We start from the raw sequence: 15,596 nt of genomic DNA on the forward strand, positions 1-15,596 counted from the left end.
TCACTGGCTTTTTTTGATTGTAAGTGTGAAGTGGGAGGTAGTTTTTTAAGAGTACAATCTATATAACCTTCAGTTTATTTTGTGGTGGTTTTTTGTTTTGTTTTCACCTTTGTCTTTCTTAGCCTGCGCATGCTTGTCTTACTCTTGAAATAAGTCTGTCAGATGTTTTTACCCTTAGTTTGTCTTTTAAGAGAATTTCCGTTCAGAAGCTGATATTAATTGTGGTGCTTAGCAGGATTTAGGGTTCAGAAAAGCATATGATGGGATTGGAATTAAGGGATTAATAAGAGCTAGGTATTTAAAACAATCAAACAAAACCAAAACAAACTAAAACCCTGTTAAAATATACAGAGGATATTTGTCAGAAAGTTCTGAATAACAAATGGGAAAAGCTTTCGGCCCTGTGTACTAGATGCCATAAGTATTTACAGGGATGGCTCTTTTAGAAGTTCTTGCCTCTGTTTTGAGTTTTATAAATTCTGCATTCTGAGACTGTATCCACCCTTTTCCTTCCAGTTTTTCCTTCCCTTGTCAGGCTGCCCTGTGTTGTGTCCCATCCTGGCTTTACTGTGCCAGGTTGTTGCTAGTATAGTTGTGTTAAATGCTTCAGCAAAGAGAAACAAACTGCTCTTTCAGGAACCTATTTCTGCAGTCCAGAAGTGAAGCGTTGGTTGAAATCTCCCAAAAGATGTCTTTATGGCCATCCCTTTATATATGGCAGTCTAACAGAGCCAAGTTTGTTTCACCAATTGGTAGTGCTGTGGCTGTGAACAGGGCAGTGAGGAGGAGGAAGGGTGGGGAGCTCCTCAGCAATAACCGCAGGTAGACATTGTTCACCACCCCAGCCGTTTTTGAGCTCTCTTGCTGTCTTCCTGTATACTTGAATGATGCTCTAACAGCAGCGCTTGCAAGGGGGGAATACTGCTCTAGGTCCAGACATTAGAGAAACCCAGAGTTGCTCTTACTGGTGCCCTCCTTTGATTTCACAGTGAAATTCTGGGAGGTGAGCAGAGGAGGCTGCTAAGCCCAAAGTGCTTTGTGTTGCCATGCTTGTATCAAACTCTGGATGCAATTTACATCGTCTAAATAATCCCTTAGTGTTACATGGAGAATTCAAGAAAATTAAGCTTAAAAACCCAAGGAAACCTCAGAGTGTATCTTGGCATGAAAATCGTGAGATTAGAAAACACTTCTTATTTCTAGGGCCTGACTCATGGTTTCTGAATGCATGAGGGTGGCAATAGCTCCTATGGTTGTGTAGTTTTATAAATGTTTCAGGACTTTTGGGCACAGATCTTTGCCAAATATTTTTCTAGTGTTCATTTTATTTTCCACCTAATTCCCAAAACAAATTACAGCAGCTCGTTCATAACCTGATTGTGTGTAATTAAACAAGCAGAACGTAATATTTATTTCTGAGAAAGGTGCATCGAATCTAGCTATTTAAATCAATTACATAGTGAATGAAATGTTGCTGGTTGACTGAAAATTGCTTTATCGGGATGTGGTTCAGTGTACATTGAAGTGAACTGCACAGCAGCTGGCTTGGTGGAGATATTCAGAAATAAACAGACTACGGCATGTGCAGTAGAATTTGAACCTGTTAGGAAAATAAATAGGGCAGTGTCTGCTCAGTATGATGACTCTTGCCTGTGGCAGCAGCATATATAAAGCAAATAAAAGTGAGCATATGCTTACTTCTCTAATTTGCTCATCATGAGTGGGGTAGTGTGTGGAAAAACTCAGGATGAAACCAAAGTGCTGTGTGTGCAGGTAGAATAAGCCCTGAGACTTGCAGGGCCACCTTCACTTGTTTTTCTGATCTGGTAAGGACAAGTTTTTAGCCAGAGAAAATACGTATTGATCCTGGAAAATTTACTTGCTTGTCTGCTGTTTTTTCACAAGCATGTGTCCATGAGTGGGAAATCCTTGGAATAAGGAGTGTTGCAGGCCAGATGCTGAACAAACACTGGGAGAAGTAGATACACAAAGAGAGGTTTAGGTTACTCTTGTTTGAGTTATCTGGGAAATACATTACTCAATCAAATTTGTAATGCTTCAAAAGTTAATACCTGAATTCAGTTTCAGTGTTTGGGTCCAGTCACTATAAGCTATACATGACTGCAATGCAAGAAAATTAGCAATTTTAGTGCCTTCAGAGAAGAAAGAGAAATATTTATGGTATGTACCTTATGTCTCCATATGCTTTTGTTTAAAATGAGGTGACTAATAGTAGAGTGTAACAAGTAGGTGAGCCCAGCACACCACGGTTATCACTCAGACATAATTTTGACTGTTATATGCTATGTATTCATTTTGAAAGCTGAATTTCAGTGTCAGAGTGGGGTTTATATTCTGCAGTTTAAATTCTCTTGAATATTTTTAAAACGAACTGATTGTAGGAAAAACTGGATTAATACCTTCCCTTAAAGAACAACTCTACCGTTAATATCTTTTCCTTTCTTCATTTGGTGCACTATTCTATATAGAGGAATATGACAGTTGGCATTATGCCCCCCTTTTGAATCATGCAGTTTAACATTTCTGGCAGCTGGATGGATGTGGAAAGTTATAAAGTGACAAATCTGTTTCTCATACCTTTTGTAGTCTGTTTTTTATCAGATGGAAAAATGATATTATCGACTGAACTTTCCTCCTTTGGCTCACCCAGACAGTAATTTGCTATAGCATTTCCTGCATGTTGTCTGTTGGTCCAGAGCTTTCTGTCCATGTTGCAATGCAGAGCTGCACCGAGGTGCTGTAGCATCCCCAGGCTTCTACCCTAGTGTTGGGGTAGGGCAGTCTCACATTTGCACCATATGTCTGAGTGGGACAGTGCTCTAGAAGACTTCTGCAATGGATGTTATCCATCATCCAAAATAAATAAAATAAATACTTGAAACCGGGAACATTGCTTCACTTTCTGTATTTGTTGCAGTGCTGTTGATGATGTTTCCCACATGTATTTGCAAACAAATCTGCTAAAAGTTTCAGGAATTTTTTGGTCGAACTGCAGTAAGCATAGAAAGACTTTATTAGAAAAGTTGTCGCTCTTGTGATTTCACTGGCTACTTTCCCAAAAAAGAAGAGTTGAGACAGCTCCAGGTTTTCCATGTTAAAATGTATTTTGATGCTAGTCAGTGAATATTTTTTGAGATGAATAGGACTTTTGTTTTCAGCAAAATTATACTCACTTACTGTTTAAGTATTTTGGCTTCAGAAACCAGCAGAGTAATGAAGATCATGGCATAGAACTAATTTGGCAGTTGAATATTTTACGTTTCTATGGACTACGTGAAGAATCTTGTTTGTGGGCAAATACCTGATTCTAGCCAGCTCTGCTGTAGTGCTTTAACACCCAAGCAGATGGTGAACTTTGAGCCGTTGGACACCCGAGTATTGGGATCCATATGTATGGTCTGGAGGGATATTTTCCTGTAAGTAATCACCAAAATGGTTTTACCTTCTTTTCTTCTCTGCTTGTGCTCTTAAATACTAACTCTGCAGACACAAATTCTAGGCACACAGCCTTGCTATAGGACAGAGGGCTTTTTTGGGCTGGAACAGTGAGAAGTAATAAAAGGCAACTCAAAGGTTCCACCTTTGGCATAGAAATTCTGTAGTGATGATAATGCCTGGAGGAAAACCATGCACAACTTTCCTGAGAGCAGTTAGAGGGTCCTGTCTAACAGCTTTCCTTGGCTAAACCACTTAAGTGGTTTATTTATTAAAAACAAGTTATGCTAAGCTCAGAACTCCAATTTCTTTGGCTTTTTTAGTCAGTAAATGTTTATCTACTAAAGATGTGCTTTCTTTCTGAAGTCTCCTTTTCCCTTTGTTGTGCTTTTGCTTTGCTTTGCCGCAAGCTGAAATAGGAAGATGCAAGCCTTGCAAGTGTGCCTTGCCCTTCCATTTCACTGCTGGCCTTAAACACTGCTGGATCTGTGTTGTCTTGTCTACTCTCCAATTCTTCTAAGGCTTGGACCTATCCTCAGACCTCAAATATTTCACACGGAAAAAAGAAAATCTTACGTTAGTTGAGTCAGGCTAAAAATAACAGTGATGACCACACCCTTGAGGGAGGATGAGATGTTATGTCTTCTGAGAGACAGTTTACTGAACGATTTACTTTTCTTCTCCTTAAAAGTTCTGAGCTGTGAATGGATTTTGAGATTTTGTTTAGGCCATTATTTTCTTTTGTAAGAATATCTGGAAGTTCTTAATCAATTTTTAAGTTATCGCAAGGCAGATTCTATCTTGGAAGGCACCCACTGCAACCCTTGGTCCAAGACCAAAAACTTGCTCATGAGAAAAAGAAATATATTCTTTGGCAGTCCCATGGGAAGTGGGAGAATGTGGCTCGGCCTGCATCCCACAGGGCAACTTCATTCATGCTGAACTAGTTTACTATGGCCTCAACCTTCCACATGACAGCATGGCCAAAAATGGTAGTATAATTATGCTCAAATTTCCTGTGAAAACTGGCTTATTTAACAGTTGTCAAACTGTTTTTGTTTGTTTGTTTTCAATACTCTTCCTTGTTTTTATTTTTTCCTCACTATGCACTCAAAGGAACAGTGATGAGCCAAACTAAATGCTGCTGAAAAATGAATGACAAAGGTCTCTTTTCTCTCTCTTTTTTAATTCCTATATTCTTTTAAAATATAACAGTATTTTTGGTATATATGATCTTTTTCTTTCACCTCCTGCTGCCAAGATCTTTGCAATATCTGAGTAGTCTTTAAGAGGAACTATCAACTAGCTATCTTGTGCAGGATATTGGTTTTTTTCATATGAGTTATTTTTGCTTATGGCTTTTTTATTATTTTTTTTAAGTGAAATTACAGTATTTTCTTAACATGTGAAGCAACAGTGATTTGAAATGCTTCAATATTTTGCTTTTTCCACATCTGCCTTTAGTGTCACTGGTAATTCCACTGTTATGGGGCAGGCTGTTACCTTGAATGTGTCCTGCTGTCCTGCCTGACCAAGCCTTATGCACAGCATGTGATATGTGTGCTTCTGGCATCCATGTTGGCACTCCCTGCCTCCCACCCACACTTTCCTGTACTGCTGAAGCAATCGACACTTTCCTTAGTTCTGCTTAAAACAAGGTTTTGCTAAGTGCTGGAAAGATGTGAAGGCCCAAGCAATGAGTCTGAGGATTGTGTGTAAACTAGGAGAGGAAGGGGCACGTTTTACAAGATGTTTATAGACAGGCCTAGAATGTGAAACAATGTGGAGCACTGTAAATATAGTGAGTTTGCAACTGAATTTCATTTCTCCATTGTAAACGTTGTGTTGAACCCAAGACTCTTAACAAACACCTCTCGAATTTTCCACTTCCTTGGGATGCATCTGGATCTGAGCATTCATATTTGGCAGAAGAGTAAACTAAAAGCTGTCATTCTCAGAAATGGTGCCTGGCAGCCTGCTCTGTTTCACCAGAGGGCTGGAAACAGACCTAAAGGTTCAATGTGAAGCAGAACTGTAACGTAATCCCCAGGCAGTGTATTGAAATGACGTGCCAGCTCGATGTGCTGGGGTTTTAAATAACTTGCATTCATCTCCCCAGAGTATGCGAGGAAAGTTTAGCCCCTTGCTGAGCAGCCCATACCAAAGTTGGAGCTCACTGTCCAACACGTAGCTCCAGGGGCACGTGTGTCTGTCCCGGGGGCTCCCTGCTGTTGCTAGGTCTGGTTTGCTACTGCTTTCTCATGTTTTTTTTGGGTTAGACCTTTTGTCGGTTTTTAGAACTGAAGCAGAGTGACACCTCTAGACAAGAACACATTTTCTATGCTGTATGTGCCTGCAGATAAGTGATATTCTTGTTGCTTTCCCCCCAGGGTATCTCTACATTAGAATAGAGACAGTTTATTTTTATTTGCAGATGTTCCATGTAAGTAAAACAGCATTTGACTGGAGTCAGATTTTTAGGTGTCTGTGCTAAAAAGTCCTCAAATTAGAAAACAGTACTTAAAAGTATATAATGGTGCAGAGTTTAAATCAGAGGATGCTTGTGCTAGTAAAGTTTTCATTCCACCAACCAAAAAGGAGTTCAAATGAGTGGAAAAATACCTAGTAGTATTTTCCTTCAGGGAACAGATCTGTTTGGCTGTAAGGCCAATACTAGTTTCTTCTAACTCTGTCTCTCAGAAACTCAGAGCTTGCCTAGGATTGCTTTTCTAAGGATTGGAGTTTGCATCTTTCTCAGTGTTACCCCAAACTTTCTTCCAGTTTAGGGGGTGGGGAGCTTCCTCTGTGGTTGCAAGTATCGTTAGTGGGCCTGTATGGTTTAGATAGCTCTACAACACATCTCTAATAATAACCCTGTGTAGGAGGGCGGTCTGCAGTCTGTCTGTACTGCCACAGCCCTGCCATGCCCTGACCCTGTGTTCTTCCCAGCCCATATGCCCCTGCTCATCTGTTCGCATGCTGTGCTAAAAGTGCAGAAAGCCATACTTTGCTACAGCTGTGTGAGACTGACAGCTTTAGTACCCACAGAATTAGGTTTCTGGGTGAATTATGTGTAACTGCAGGGCTTTTTGCTATTAAAATCTCAATGTTAATTTTATAAACTGGAAGTTAGCACATTGTTTTGTTTTGATGATGTTTGCCTAGTCCAATCCCAAGGATGTGAATTTCTGCACCTGTGCTGGGAAATCAACTTCTTCCTGATGTGGAGTAGCTTCAGAGATTTGAAGGGAGGTGCTCTGCAGTGCAGCTTTGTGATGCTTCATTTACAAATATTGTTTCCTTTAAAAGTGTTCTTAATCTTCCTGTACAGCTCTATGCATGCAGTGGTCTGGGTTGCCCACACGTCCCTTTCTTCTCCCAGGCTCCAATGGATGTGTTGAGCTGCTTTGCTTTCCAACAGATTGTACTTGTCAGTGCTGCCCCAACTGCAACTCAGGCTGCTGAGGTACTGTGTCAGTCCTGACTTCAGGCAGATGAACACCAGCCTACCTGGCTTTTTTGCTACAGTGAGAGGAGTGACAGACATTTTATGTTCAGTGAGTGTTGTACCCCATGTTTAGTAAGTGCTGGTGACAGTAACAAAGCTTCAGGGAATTCTGGTGAAGCCTTGGACAGGTTAACCACTGTGCCTTCTGATGCATGTATTCAAGCTTTCAGTTGCACCAGAATTTTCATGTGTCTGCTTGCTACTTATTTTATTTTGTTTGCATTAGTAGCTTTGTCTACTCTGGAGGAAAAAAGGAAAGATTATGTTCTGCTTTAAGCTTTGTTTATTCAGAGGAGATATTCTCCTTCCTCTCAATTTAATTGGAATGTAGAGGAAACATGCTCCTGTGGTACACCTCTTGTGCTCCTGTCATTATACTTGCACTTTATCTGCTCTCAGTTCTCAAAGCTTGGGTTTCCTTGCTGCAATTAAGTACTGCAGGTTAAAGAGGAGTACTTGGTTTGCTTATGCATCTGAAGAGCTTGTGATGTAAGTGCCTCTGCTATGTTAGCATAGGGATATCATGCTCATCAGCGTGAGACTCAGCAACAGAATACTATGCTGCCAGTACTGTTCTTTTCCTTGGCATGTTTAGTTAACAAGAGAGGTCCTTCAGGGGGTAATTAAACACTTAATAAACTTCATGGTAGTAAGGAGTTTCTATAAATGGGAGGCTGAAGCTCTCTGTGTTCTCAAGGGCAGTAAAGTGCCTGAAACCAACAGGAGCAATTCAGCTCTTTGCTGCCCAGGATGAACAGGGGCCAGTCCTGTAGGAAGGCTTTCACTTATTTTTGTGCATAGTTTCAAGACTGTGGATTACGTGGGGAGGGGTCTCGGGGTTCTTGGACTGGGTGGATAAGTGTGAAGTTAATCAGTCCGTACCAGATCTATGAGGATTTTTGTCACTTCACTGACCAAGCTTTCTGTCCAGGCCTTGTAACAGAGACCTCCAGTTACATCAGTTTTCTTGTAGTAAGGGATTGGACTCCAGGTTAAAGTCATAGATTTTATTTCACTTCACACTCCAAGTAATCTGCGTGTTGCAAGATGGATGATCAGTGTATTAATTCAACTAAATTACTCTGCTGAGTCACAAGATACTTTTATCTGAAGGGGAAAAAAAAAAAAAAGAAAATTCTCTGAAGCCACACAAGCCTATAATTATCTCACCTTGTCTATGAGTGGGAATGAAGGGATGCTTCAGAGATATTTTATTTGCAAGGTCTCCAGCTTTGTTTTCTGCCTTCATCTCACATCAGTTTTGCTTGTTCTCTGTGCAGTTTGCTTCTGTTCATCTCTGCACTCAGAAGGCAGAGTAGTCTGCAAGGAAGATGGGATAGTGAGCTTCTTCTGAGACATGATTTGTGTTTTATCTACTGTGACATCTCAACTGTGTTGAACTAAATAGTTACTTTAGTAGCATGTTCTTTGTTTCTAGTTGAGATGTTCGTTCCCTCCTTCATTTCTTGTGGCCATGTGGCTGTGCATTGGTGATTTGTAGCACTGTTCCCAGAGATGAGAACATAAGCATAAAGGAGTATTGCATTCTTCTCCAGTTACTGCCCACTGAGATTTAGGGGTAGTGTTATTGCCCCTAAAGCTGGACGATGGCAAAAAAGTATTTCTGTCGGTATTACTGCTGTTCTTGTTCAGGATTCACAACTAGTTGTAACCAGTTGCAAGTCTTATGCTGATATTTGTAGGAGCTTAGCTTACACGTAGTTGTTCCAGGTTAGCTTGAATTATTTTGTTGTTGAGATGAAACTTATACATATTAGAAACAATTCCAGTAAGGAATTAATATTTTGGTAGCTATTTCAGTATTTATGTATTTACATAATTATGTACCATATGATTCTATTTCTTCAAAAATCTTATCACAACATGTTCTTCTTAATGCATGGAAAATCTTATGTTGTCAGCATCGAAACTATGTTTAGGTATGCTGTAACTGTGCTATGTTGCCATTTAAATCTAGCAGCTCAGGAGACAGAGAAGCCATTTCTGAGCTGCCTGGGAAAGCCATCCTGCCCGTGGGCTTGATGTGCAGGTTGTAACTGAACACTGGGAGAGGTATTAAACACTTCCAGACTGCTCAGCCTCTGCGGTGGCCAGGCAGGTGGCTTGCGTAATTAGAAGTTATCTGATGCCTTCTAATAGGTGGCCGGAGAGGAATGTATGAAGCTGTTAATTTTGAGGAAGACATGATGAATGGCTGTGTGAAGAGATCACAACATGCTGTATCATTTTTTTTTTTTCTTTAATTGCCCTGCTGAACCCATTTAGAAAGTGACTGCATAAGAACGTCATATAGATGAGAAAAAAAGCCTGCTCCTAAAATTGGTTTGTTAAACTGATTTGCAAATATGCAAACAATGCAATTTAGGATCGGAATGGTGTGATCCTTGATATCACCAGCTCACGTGGCAGTTAGACATAGCTTGCCAAAGGTCATTGGCTGCGTGTTCTGTCTCACTTTCTGCCTCCGTACGTGTGCTTATTCTTGCCTTCCGCCCACAAGAGCAGGCATGCCATTGCTGTTTAATGATGGTCTTAAGTGGGGAGCCATCAGATCTATCATGTTCTTTTGGTGACCATTTCTTGGTAGCCTTTGAGCAGTGCATCATATCCTGGCTAGTAGCAGTTTGGCAGGGGGAGAAAAGGAAGGACTGAAATATTTCTACTTTGTATTTTGCTTCATTCTTAAACTGATGGTGGAACCTCAGCAATTTTGGAAACTCTATTTCCCATCTCACCACAGTATATGGGAGTGGCCATCTTTCCCAACTTCAGGCAGTGGGCATCTGCATCTCCTGCTGAACTGGGTAGCAGGTCCAGCTTGGGTAAGCCTCTAGATGGCAATGAGCGTGAAGCTGGCAAAGCTCTGCTAGGGCATCATTCCCCCTCTGCTTTCCAGGGTGTTTCTTGGATTTCTCTTTTGAGAGGCTGTTACCTAGATTTTTTTTTTTAACATTTATTCTAAATACCAGATTCATTTGAAAACATCTATTTTTCACTTGTCTGAGAGTGCAGTGAATAAATTCTCCTTTCTGCTTTCATGTGAGCAGTCTTGCTCATATGCAGCTCAATGACTCCTATGCAAATCATTACAATTTTTTTAGTTACTTGTGTTTAATAGAAAAAGCAGGAGGGGGGAAAAATGCTAAAACCTGCAAAGATTCCGTATCATGTTTCTAGGATCAGGTTGGAGAGATGAGTCAATATTGGTTTCGATGTGTTGTTTCTGGAGTTGTTGCCTATCTTTGTCTATAACCTGTAGTGATATATCTATTTATTTATTCAGAATGTTAAAGTGGTCTTTTGTCCAAAAATTCAAGAGTGGAAATATTTAAATAGTTATCCTCCAGAGATGTTATCACAATGTGAACTTTACAGTGAAAATTTAGGGGGGAATATTTTTTTCCAGAACTGAATTTCAAGTGTCTTGAATTGTGGGATAGAGTCCAGAGATCGTGGCACGTAAAGGAAAATATAAGGAAACTATACCCAGAATGAGAGCTTTCATTTTGCTGTCAGAGTATTTGTCTTGAATAGCTTCCAATTTCTTTGGAGAAGTGCTTTTTGTCAAGCAGTGCCTAAAAAGAAAAGCTGATCATCTTCATGTGGCCATTTCACACAGGTCCCCAGTGGAGAGGAAGAATGCCCTTAAATTTGCATGCGTGGCTATGGTTATAAAAACAAAATAACAGCAACAAAAAATACAATGAAACAAACAAACAAAAGGTGTGTGTGTGTAATACTTTATATAGTAATATATCCAGTGCTTTAGAAACAATGCTGTGCACCTGGATCTGTGTAAACTGAAGTCATGTGAAAGTCATGTTTAAAATCAAGTGAACTGAGCCCAGGTTGTTTGCAGATTGCACACCAATACACACAAATACAAAATTAAATATGAAATTGTTATATGTCCTCATGATTGTTTTAGCTTGTGATAAGGACTTTTGTGTCTTAGCTGTAAACAGCTGGTATGAATATATTAAACAATATACAACTCTTTTAAAATGTGGTTCTTGTTTTCCTAGGATTTTATTGGACTTCTTTCTGCAATATTTTATACTTTGGGCTTTCAGTCAGTAAGTCTCTGCCTTAAAGTAAATGTCTGCCCTGATATTCCCCTGACATATTAAAAAGCTAGATATCCACTAGGATTTCCTGATGTCTCCTGTTTCTCTTTTATTTCTTTGTCCTAGAAGTTTTGTTTGACAAATCCTGGAATTCTCTGTCCATTGCTTTAAGTGAGAGCACATATACATAGGAATCTTTTTTGTTGATCTGGGGTAGGCAATATTAAAAATAAAATAAAAAATCAGCTGTGTGGTGGTGATGCAGTGTATCTTCTCTTCTTTCAAACTGTGTTGGGAAGTTGCTGCCTTTTCATTCGCGATGTTTGCAGAACTGGACTTGGATCTCTGACCTGATGCAAAAGCTGCCAGCCAGTCCCTTCCTTGTTTTTTCTCGCTAACACAACTTCCTCCTTTTTGATCCTGGCTGTTCCCCAAGTCCTATCTCATATGGTTGCCACAAGACTTCCTTCATTGTCTGTTGAATTGATTCACCCTTTCTCTTCAGATTCTAAAGTGATCTTTCCATCTTTTAATAAAATTGTATTGATCTTCCAGTCCCATCTATATCCCTCACATCTACTGTGCCACTCCTGGTCAGGACTTATGTCACTAACTGTGAATAAATCAGTATTTTTTCCACATATGTGACTCCTAAATGTCTCATTTTGTGAGGCTGATGTGATGACTCGCAATACTGTATACAGGTTTACTTTTCAATGTGGACTTCTGTAGAAACTCCAGCCGCATTTTGGTTTGGGATGATGTTCAGGTGAGCTGTGCTCCCTGTGCAGATTTTACCCATAAAATAGACTGACAATGCTTGAACTTGCCTCCATTTTCTTCTTATGTGGTACAGCTTATGATTATCAAAATTATATAGTCTTTGAAGCAAGAGTTTCTTATGTGTTTGTGCATGTCTGTGAAAGTGAAGCAACAGATGGTCTATCATGAGACATTTAGTTAGTAGTAGTGTTTTCCTTGCCGCTGGTGAAGGGCTATTAGTTTCTTTCAGGTCAGGTTTCAGTTCGTGCTTCCCCACTTACTTTCTCTGTTTGCTTTTGCTTTCACATGTGGGGTTGTTTCATGAATAGCATTTCCTTCACACTGCTGCAACATGCAAGACTCCTCTGCATTGCTCAGGTCAGCTTCCCACAGGAAGGACTCACAGAATAAAATGTTAATCTGTTTGGTTTCCGGTAGAAGAGGACATCCTGGAAAATGCAGGACAGCGATGTTGCATTTGATGTATGAAAGGCATGTCTCATTGTTTAGGACTTAATAATAGGCCTGAAAACCATATAGAATCAAGATGATGTTCAATCAGTTGAATTAATTTCATCTATAAATGACTAATAATAATTCTGTTTGGGAAAGGATGAGTTACATCGCTGTACACAGTGCAGGGATCTTCATGTATATGGCCTTTGTACTGTGGAAATGGATACTATCTGCTCTCCTTAATGGGCAAGGCCCTGGCTGCTGTTGCTGCTTCTGGGAGAATGTCGGAATCATCAGCACTTCTCACTGCTGTAAAAAGTGTCAGGTACTGGGAACTTCTGTTTTGATGCAAACCATGTGGCTCGTAGGGTGATGTCTCTTCAGCAGTCCCAAGCAATTGTGTGCTTCAGTTGTGAAATTAATTAGTGTTGGACATACAAAACTCTCTGGAAGAGAGTCTCCGTTGACATAAAGCTTGCAAGAGCTAGAGCAGTCATATAAAGTTTACATAGAATTGCTAACTATGTTTTCATTCTGTTTCCTCTTTCTGTCTCTCTGAGAAATTAAGTAGGCAGTAATTTTACCCACTGGCATATATTCTCCTAGGGAGAAGCCTGGATTAGTTCTGTAAACTCTATAAGCAGAAGAATAATCTTCAGGGAGTAGCCAGCCAGTTAAAATAAAAAGGGCTCTCAGGCACACTGACATTATGGGAACAGAGCCTTTTGAGACAGCTTTGCAAAATCTCCTAATTTATACTCCAAAATATCTGCAGACATTCTAGCACTTAGCTGTAAATCATTTTCTGTCACTGAAGTATTTGGAGGAATTGCCCACCTTCTTTCAAATCCAGCTGTAGCTGCAGTATCTGAATTATTTTGCCTTTACCCTTTTGACAACTTGATTTTTGACACTGAAACCTTTTTTTCTTCCCCAGATCAGAACATTATTTGGATCCTGTTATTCAGGAAGCCTGCAGGTATATTGCCTGTCCCATTTCAGTGATGACATATTTGCTTTCTTCAGTGCTCTTGGTGGCTCAGAAAAGCAACAGCAGATGTTTAGTCTTGCCAATAGAGATAAACATCCATAGAAGTTTCAGTATTCCTTTTGTGAAGTGCATGGAAGTTTTGACTCATGTTGGTAATTCTTTGAATTCCAGTGGATATTTCTAGACTTTAGCTTGTTATTCAGGTACTGAAACATATCTTTAGGCTACATGAATAAACACGTTATTTATGTTGGAATTTATTGCTGTTTGTTTGGTTAATTACTTCCCTTTTCCTGGAGAAGTTAAAGCTGAAAGCACTGTCTTGGAAGCTGCCATGCTGCAGCAGTTGGACTGTTGTAAGAGAGAGAGGTGGCATGGATAGAACCTACTTGTGGAAGAGCAGGACTGTGAGGAAACCACCATCAGCCAAGCCGTGACAAGTGAGGAATGGCACCAGCTAATAACCCTTCTGGCAGCAGCACGTGGAAACCATGCCTGCTTATTAGCAACCTGTTCTGGAGCAAGCAAAGGAAGCTCTGGGCTTGTTCTTCTGTTTCATCCCCCAGCATTCAAGTGGATCTGTTTAGTATCAGATGATAAAAAGCAGAAGACAACCTATCCAAAAGGCGTATACACTGTGCAGTTATTCTATTCCCTAAACTCCTAATTAAACTAATATATATATTTTTATCCTATTTGGCATCAACCCAATTGTGTGTAAGAGTAATTTATGCTGTGCGGTGCCTCTTCTTTTTTTTTTCAGCAGCCATCTCCTTGTATTCTTCTGAAGATAAATGGGAGAACTGAGAATGAAATGTGAGGAGTGGTTTTGTGGGTTGCTCCCAAGCAAAATGCTTGGATGCCTGTGGGCTCCCTCCATCCTCTCTTTGTGGGATGCAATGAGTTGAAGGGCTGTCTTGGGTAAACTTCAGCCAAACTGCTGCTGTGCTGCAGCCAAGGAAAAGGGCTGAAGAAGAACAGGGTACCCTATGAGAACAGGCTAGAATGCAGAGTAGTCCTCTTGCTGGGGTGGTAGCTGACAGAGGGGTGCAAAATGAGGCTGAGAAACAGCTGATGCTTTGCTTTATGCTTATGTATTGTCTTCAGTGATGGCTGGCATGATGTGTTCACCCCGGACTGCAGCATTAGTCTGGGAGCACTCTTGGGGCTGCAGGGAGAAGAACACAAATGGGAGCAGAGGGAAAAGTGAGGTCAGGGCTTTCTGGTAATGCAAGTAATGGGATGCAGCAAAATGCTCTGGTAATTGAAGTTTTTTTTCTTTCTTTTTTTTTTTCTTTTTAACCTATGCTCTCTAGTTGGTTTGGGGAAAGTCTTCAGCATAGTTCTAGGGCTGCCTCATAACCCCTTTTATAGTCAGTCGTGTCAGCGGTTTCCACTGCAAACCCTGTATTAGAGCTCTTATACCTCAGCTGTATAAATTTGATCTGGACTTTAAAACCGGCATGTACGTTCTTGATTTGGAAGCGAGTACGAAGGCTGGCCGGCTAATCTGTTGGCTATGTGAATAATACTGCAGTAGTAAAGGCTGTGAGGAATACGATCCAGCTCTCAGTTTCCAGTGAGAGCCGAAGAAGCTCGTTTGCCACAAAGAGCAGGTGCTCCCACAACTCTTTCAGAAACTTTTTTTCATGAAGAAGTGGTAATGTAGATTCTAAGGCCTTCTAGAAGGCCTGAGTTTAGGTGGGGTTTTTGCTTTTGATTTTTAGGGGAGAAACAGCTTGGGCAAGCTGCTGCACTAGGTAGGGCTGGCTGGAGCACAGCACTGAGCTGTTGGTGCTCAGAGGTTTGCGGATCAGACCCCAGGGTGATGTGCTGCTGAGTCTTTGGGTCTCTTTGTGTGGGGCGGGGGTTTATTCCCGGAGCTTGCAGTAAACCACCAAAGGGTTGCTTCGGAGCACGCTTGGAGCTCTGTGTGCATGTGAGAGCGTGCTGTTAAATTCTCCTGCAACATTGTGCTTTGCTCAGGTGAAGCGAGGTCAGCAATCAACAACAGAGTAGCAGGTCACAGTGTAAATGGTATCATTTGCGTGTGTTACAGCAGAGAGATAGGGCTCCTGTGGCTGCTACGTGCAAAAGCAGGATGGTATTTGATGAGGAGATTGCAAAGCCACAAACAAATCAAACAGGCAAAGTTTTCCTGTAAAGTTATTTCTGCAAGCGTGCATGTTTCTTGTTGTGTGTTTTTGTTTCAATACCCTAATGTAAGTAAGGGTGTAGACTGAAAGGGAAGTAGGAACGGCGGTGATTAAAGGTCGTTGTCTGGTTGACATCTGTTAATGCCTTTCTTTCGCTTGAATTGCTAGAGGCAAAAGTG

General features: G+C 40.7%; 1 protein-coding gene across 43 annotated transcripts in view; it reads left to right on the forward strand.

Moving 5' to 3' along the window:
• PDLIM5 (PDZ and LIM domain 5) overlaps positions 1 to 15,596 on the forward strand; it is a 111,301-nt gene that overhangs the window by 13,716 nt on the left and 81,989 nt on the right. For 22 of the 43 annotated variants that reach the window (XM_085545217.1, XM_085545214.1, XM_085545230.1 and 19 more), the window contains exon 3: positions 13,208 to 13,249. The exons of 20 other annotated variants lie outside the window; for them this stretch is intronic. In XM_085545217.1, the coding sequence (XP_085401343.1) occupies positions 13,208 to 13,249 (42 nt within the window). Of the gene's footprint in view, positions 1 to 13,207; positions 13,250 to 14,717; positions 14,878 to 15,596 lie in introns of those variants that run through there. One more of the 43 variants, XM_085545226.1, reaches the window with a different exon arrangement.

Source organism: Coturnix japonica, chromosome 4, assembly GCF_054131305.1.
Source record: "Coturnix japonica strain WE chromosome 4, WE-NBRP24, whole genome shotgun sequence".
In the NCBI taxonomy this organism is placed as follows: domain Eukaryota; kingdom Metazoa; phylum Chordata; class Aves; order Galliformes; family Phasianidae; genus Coturnix; species Coturnix japonica.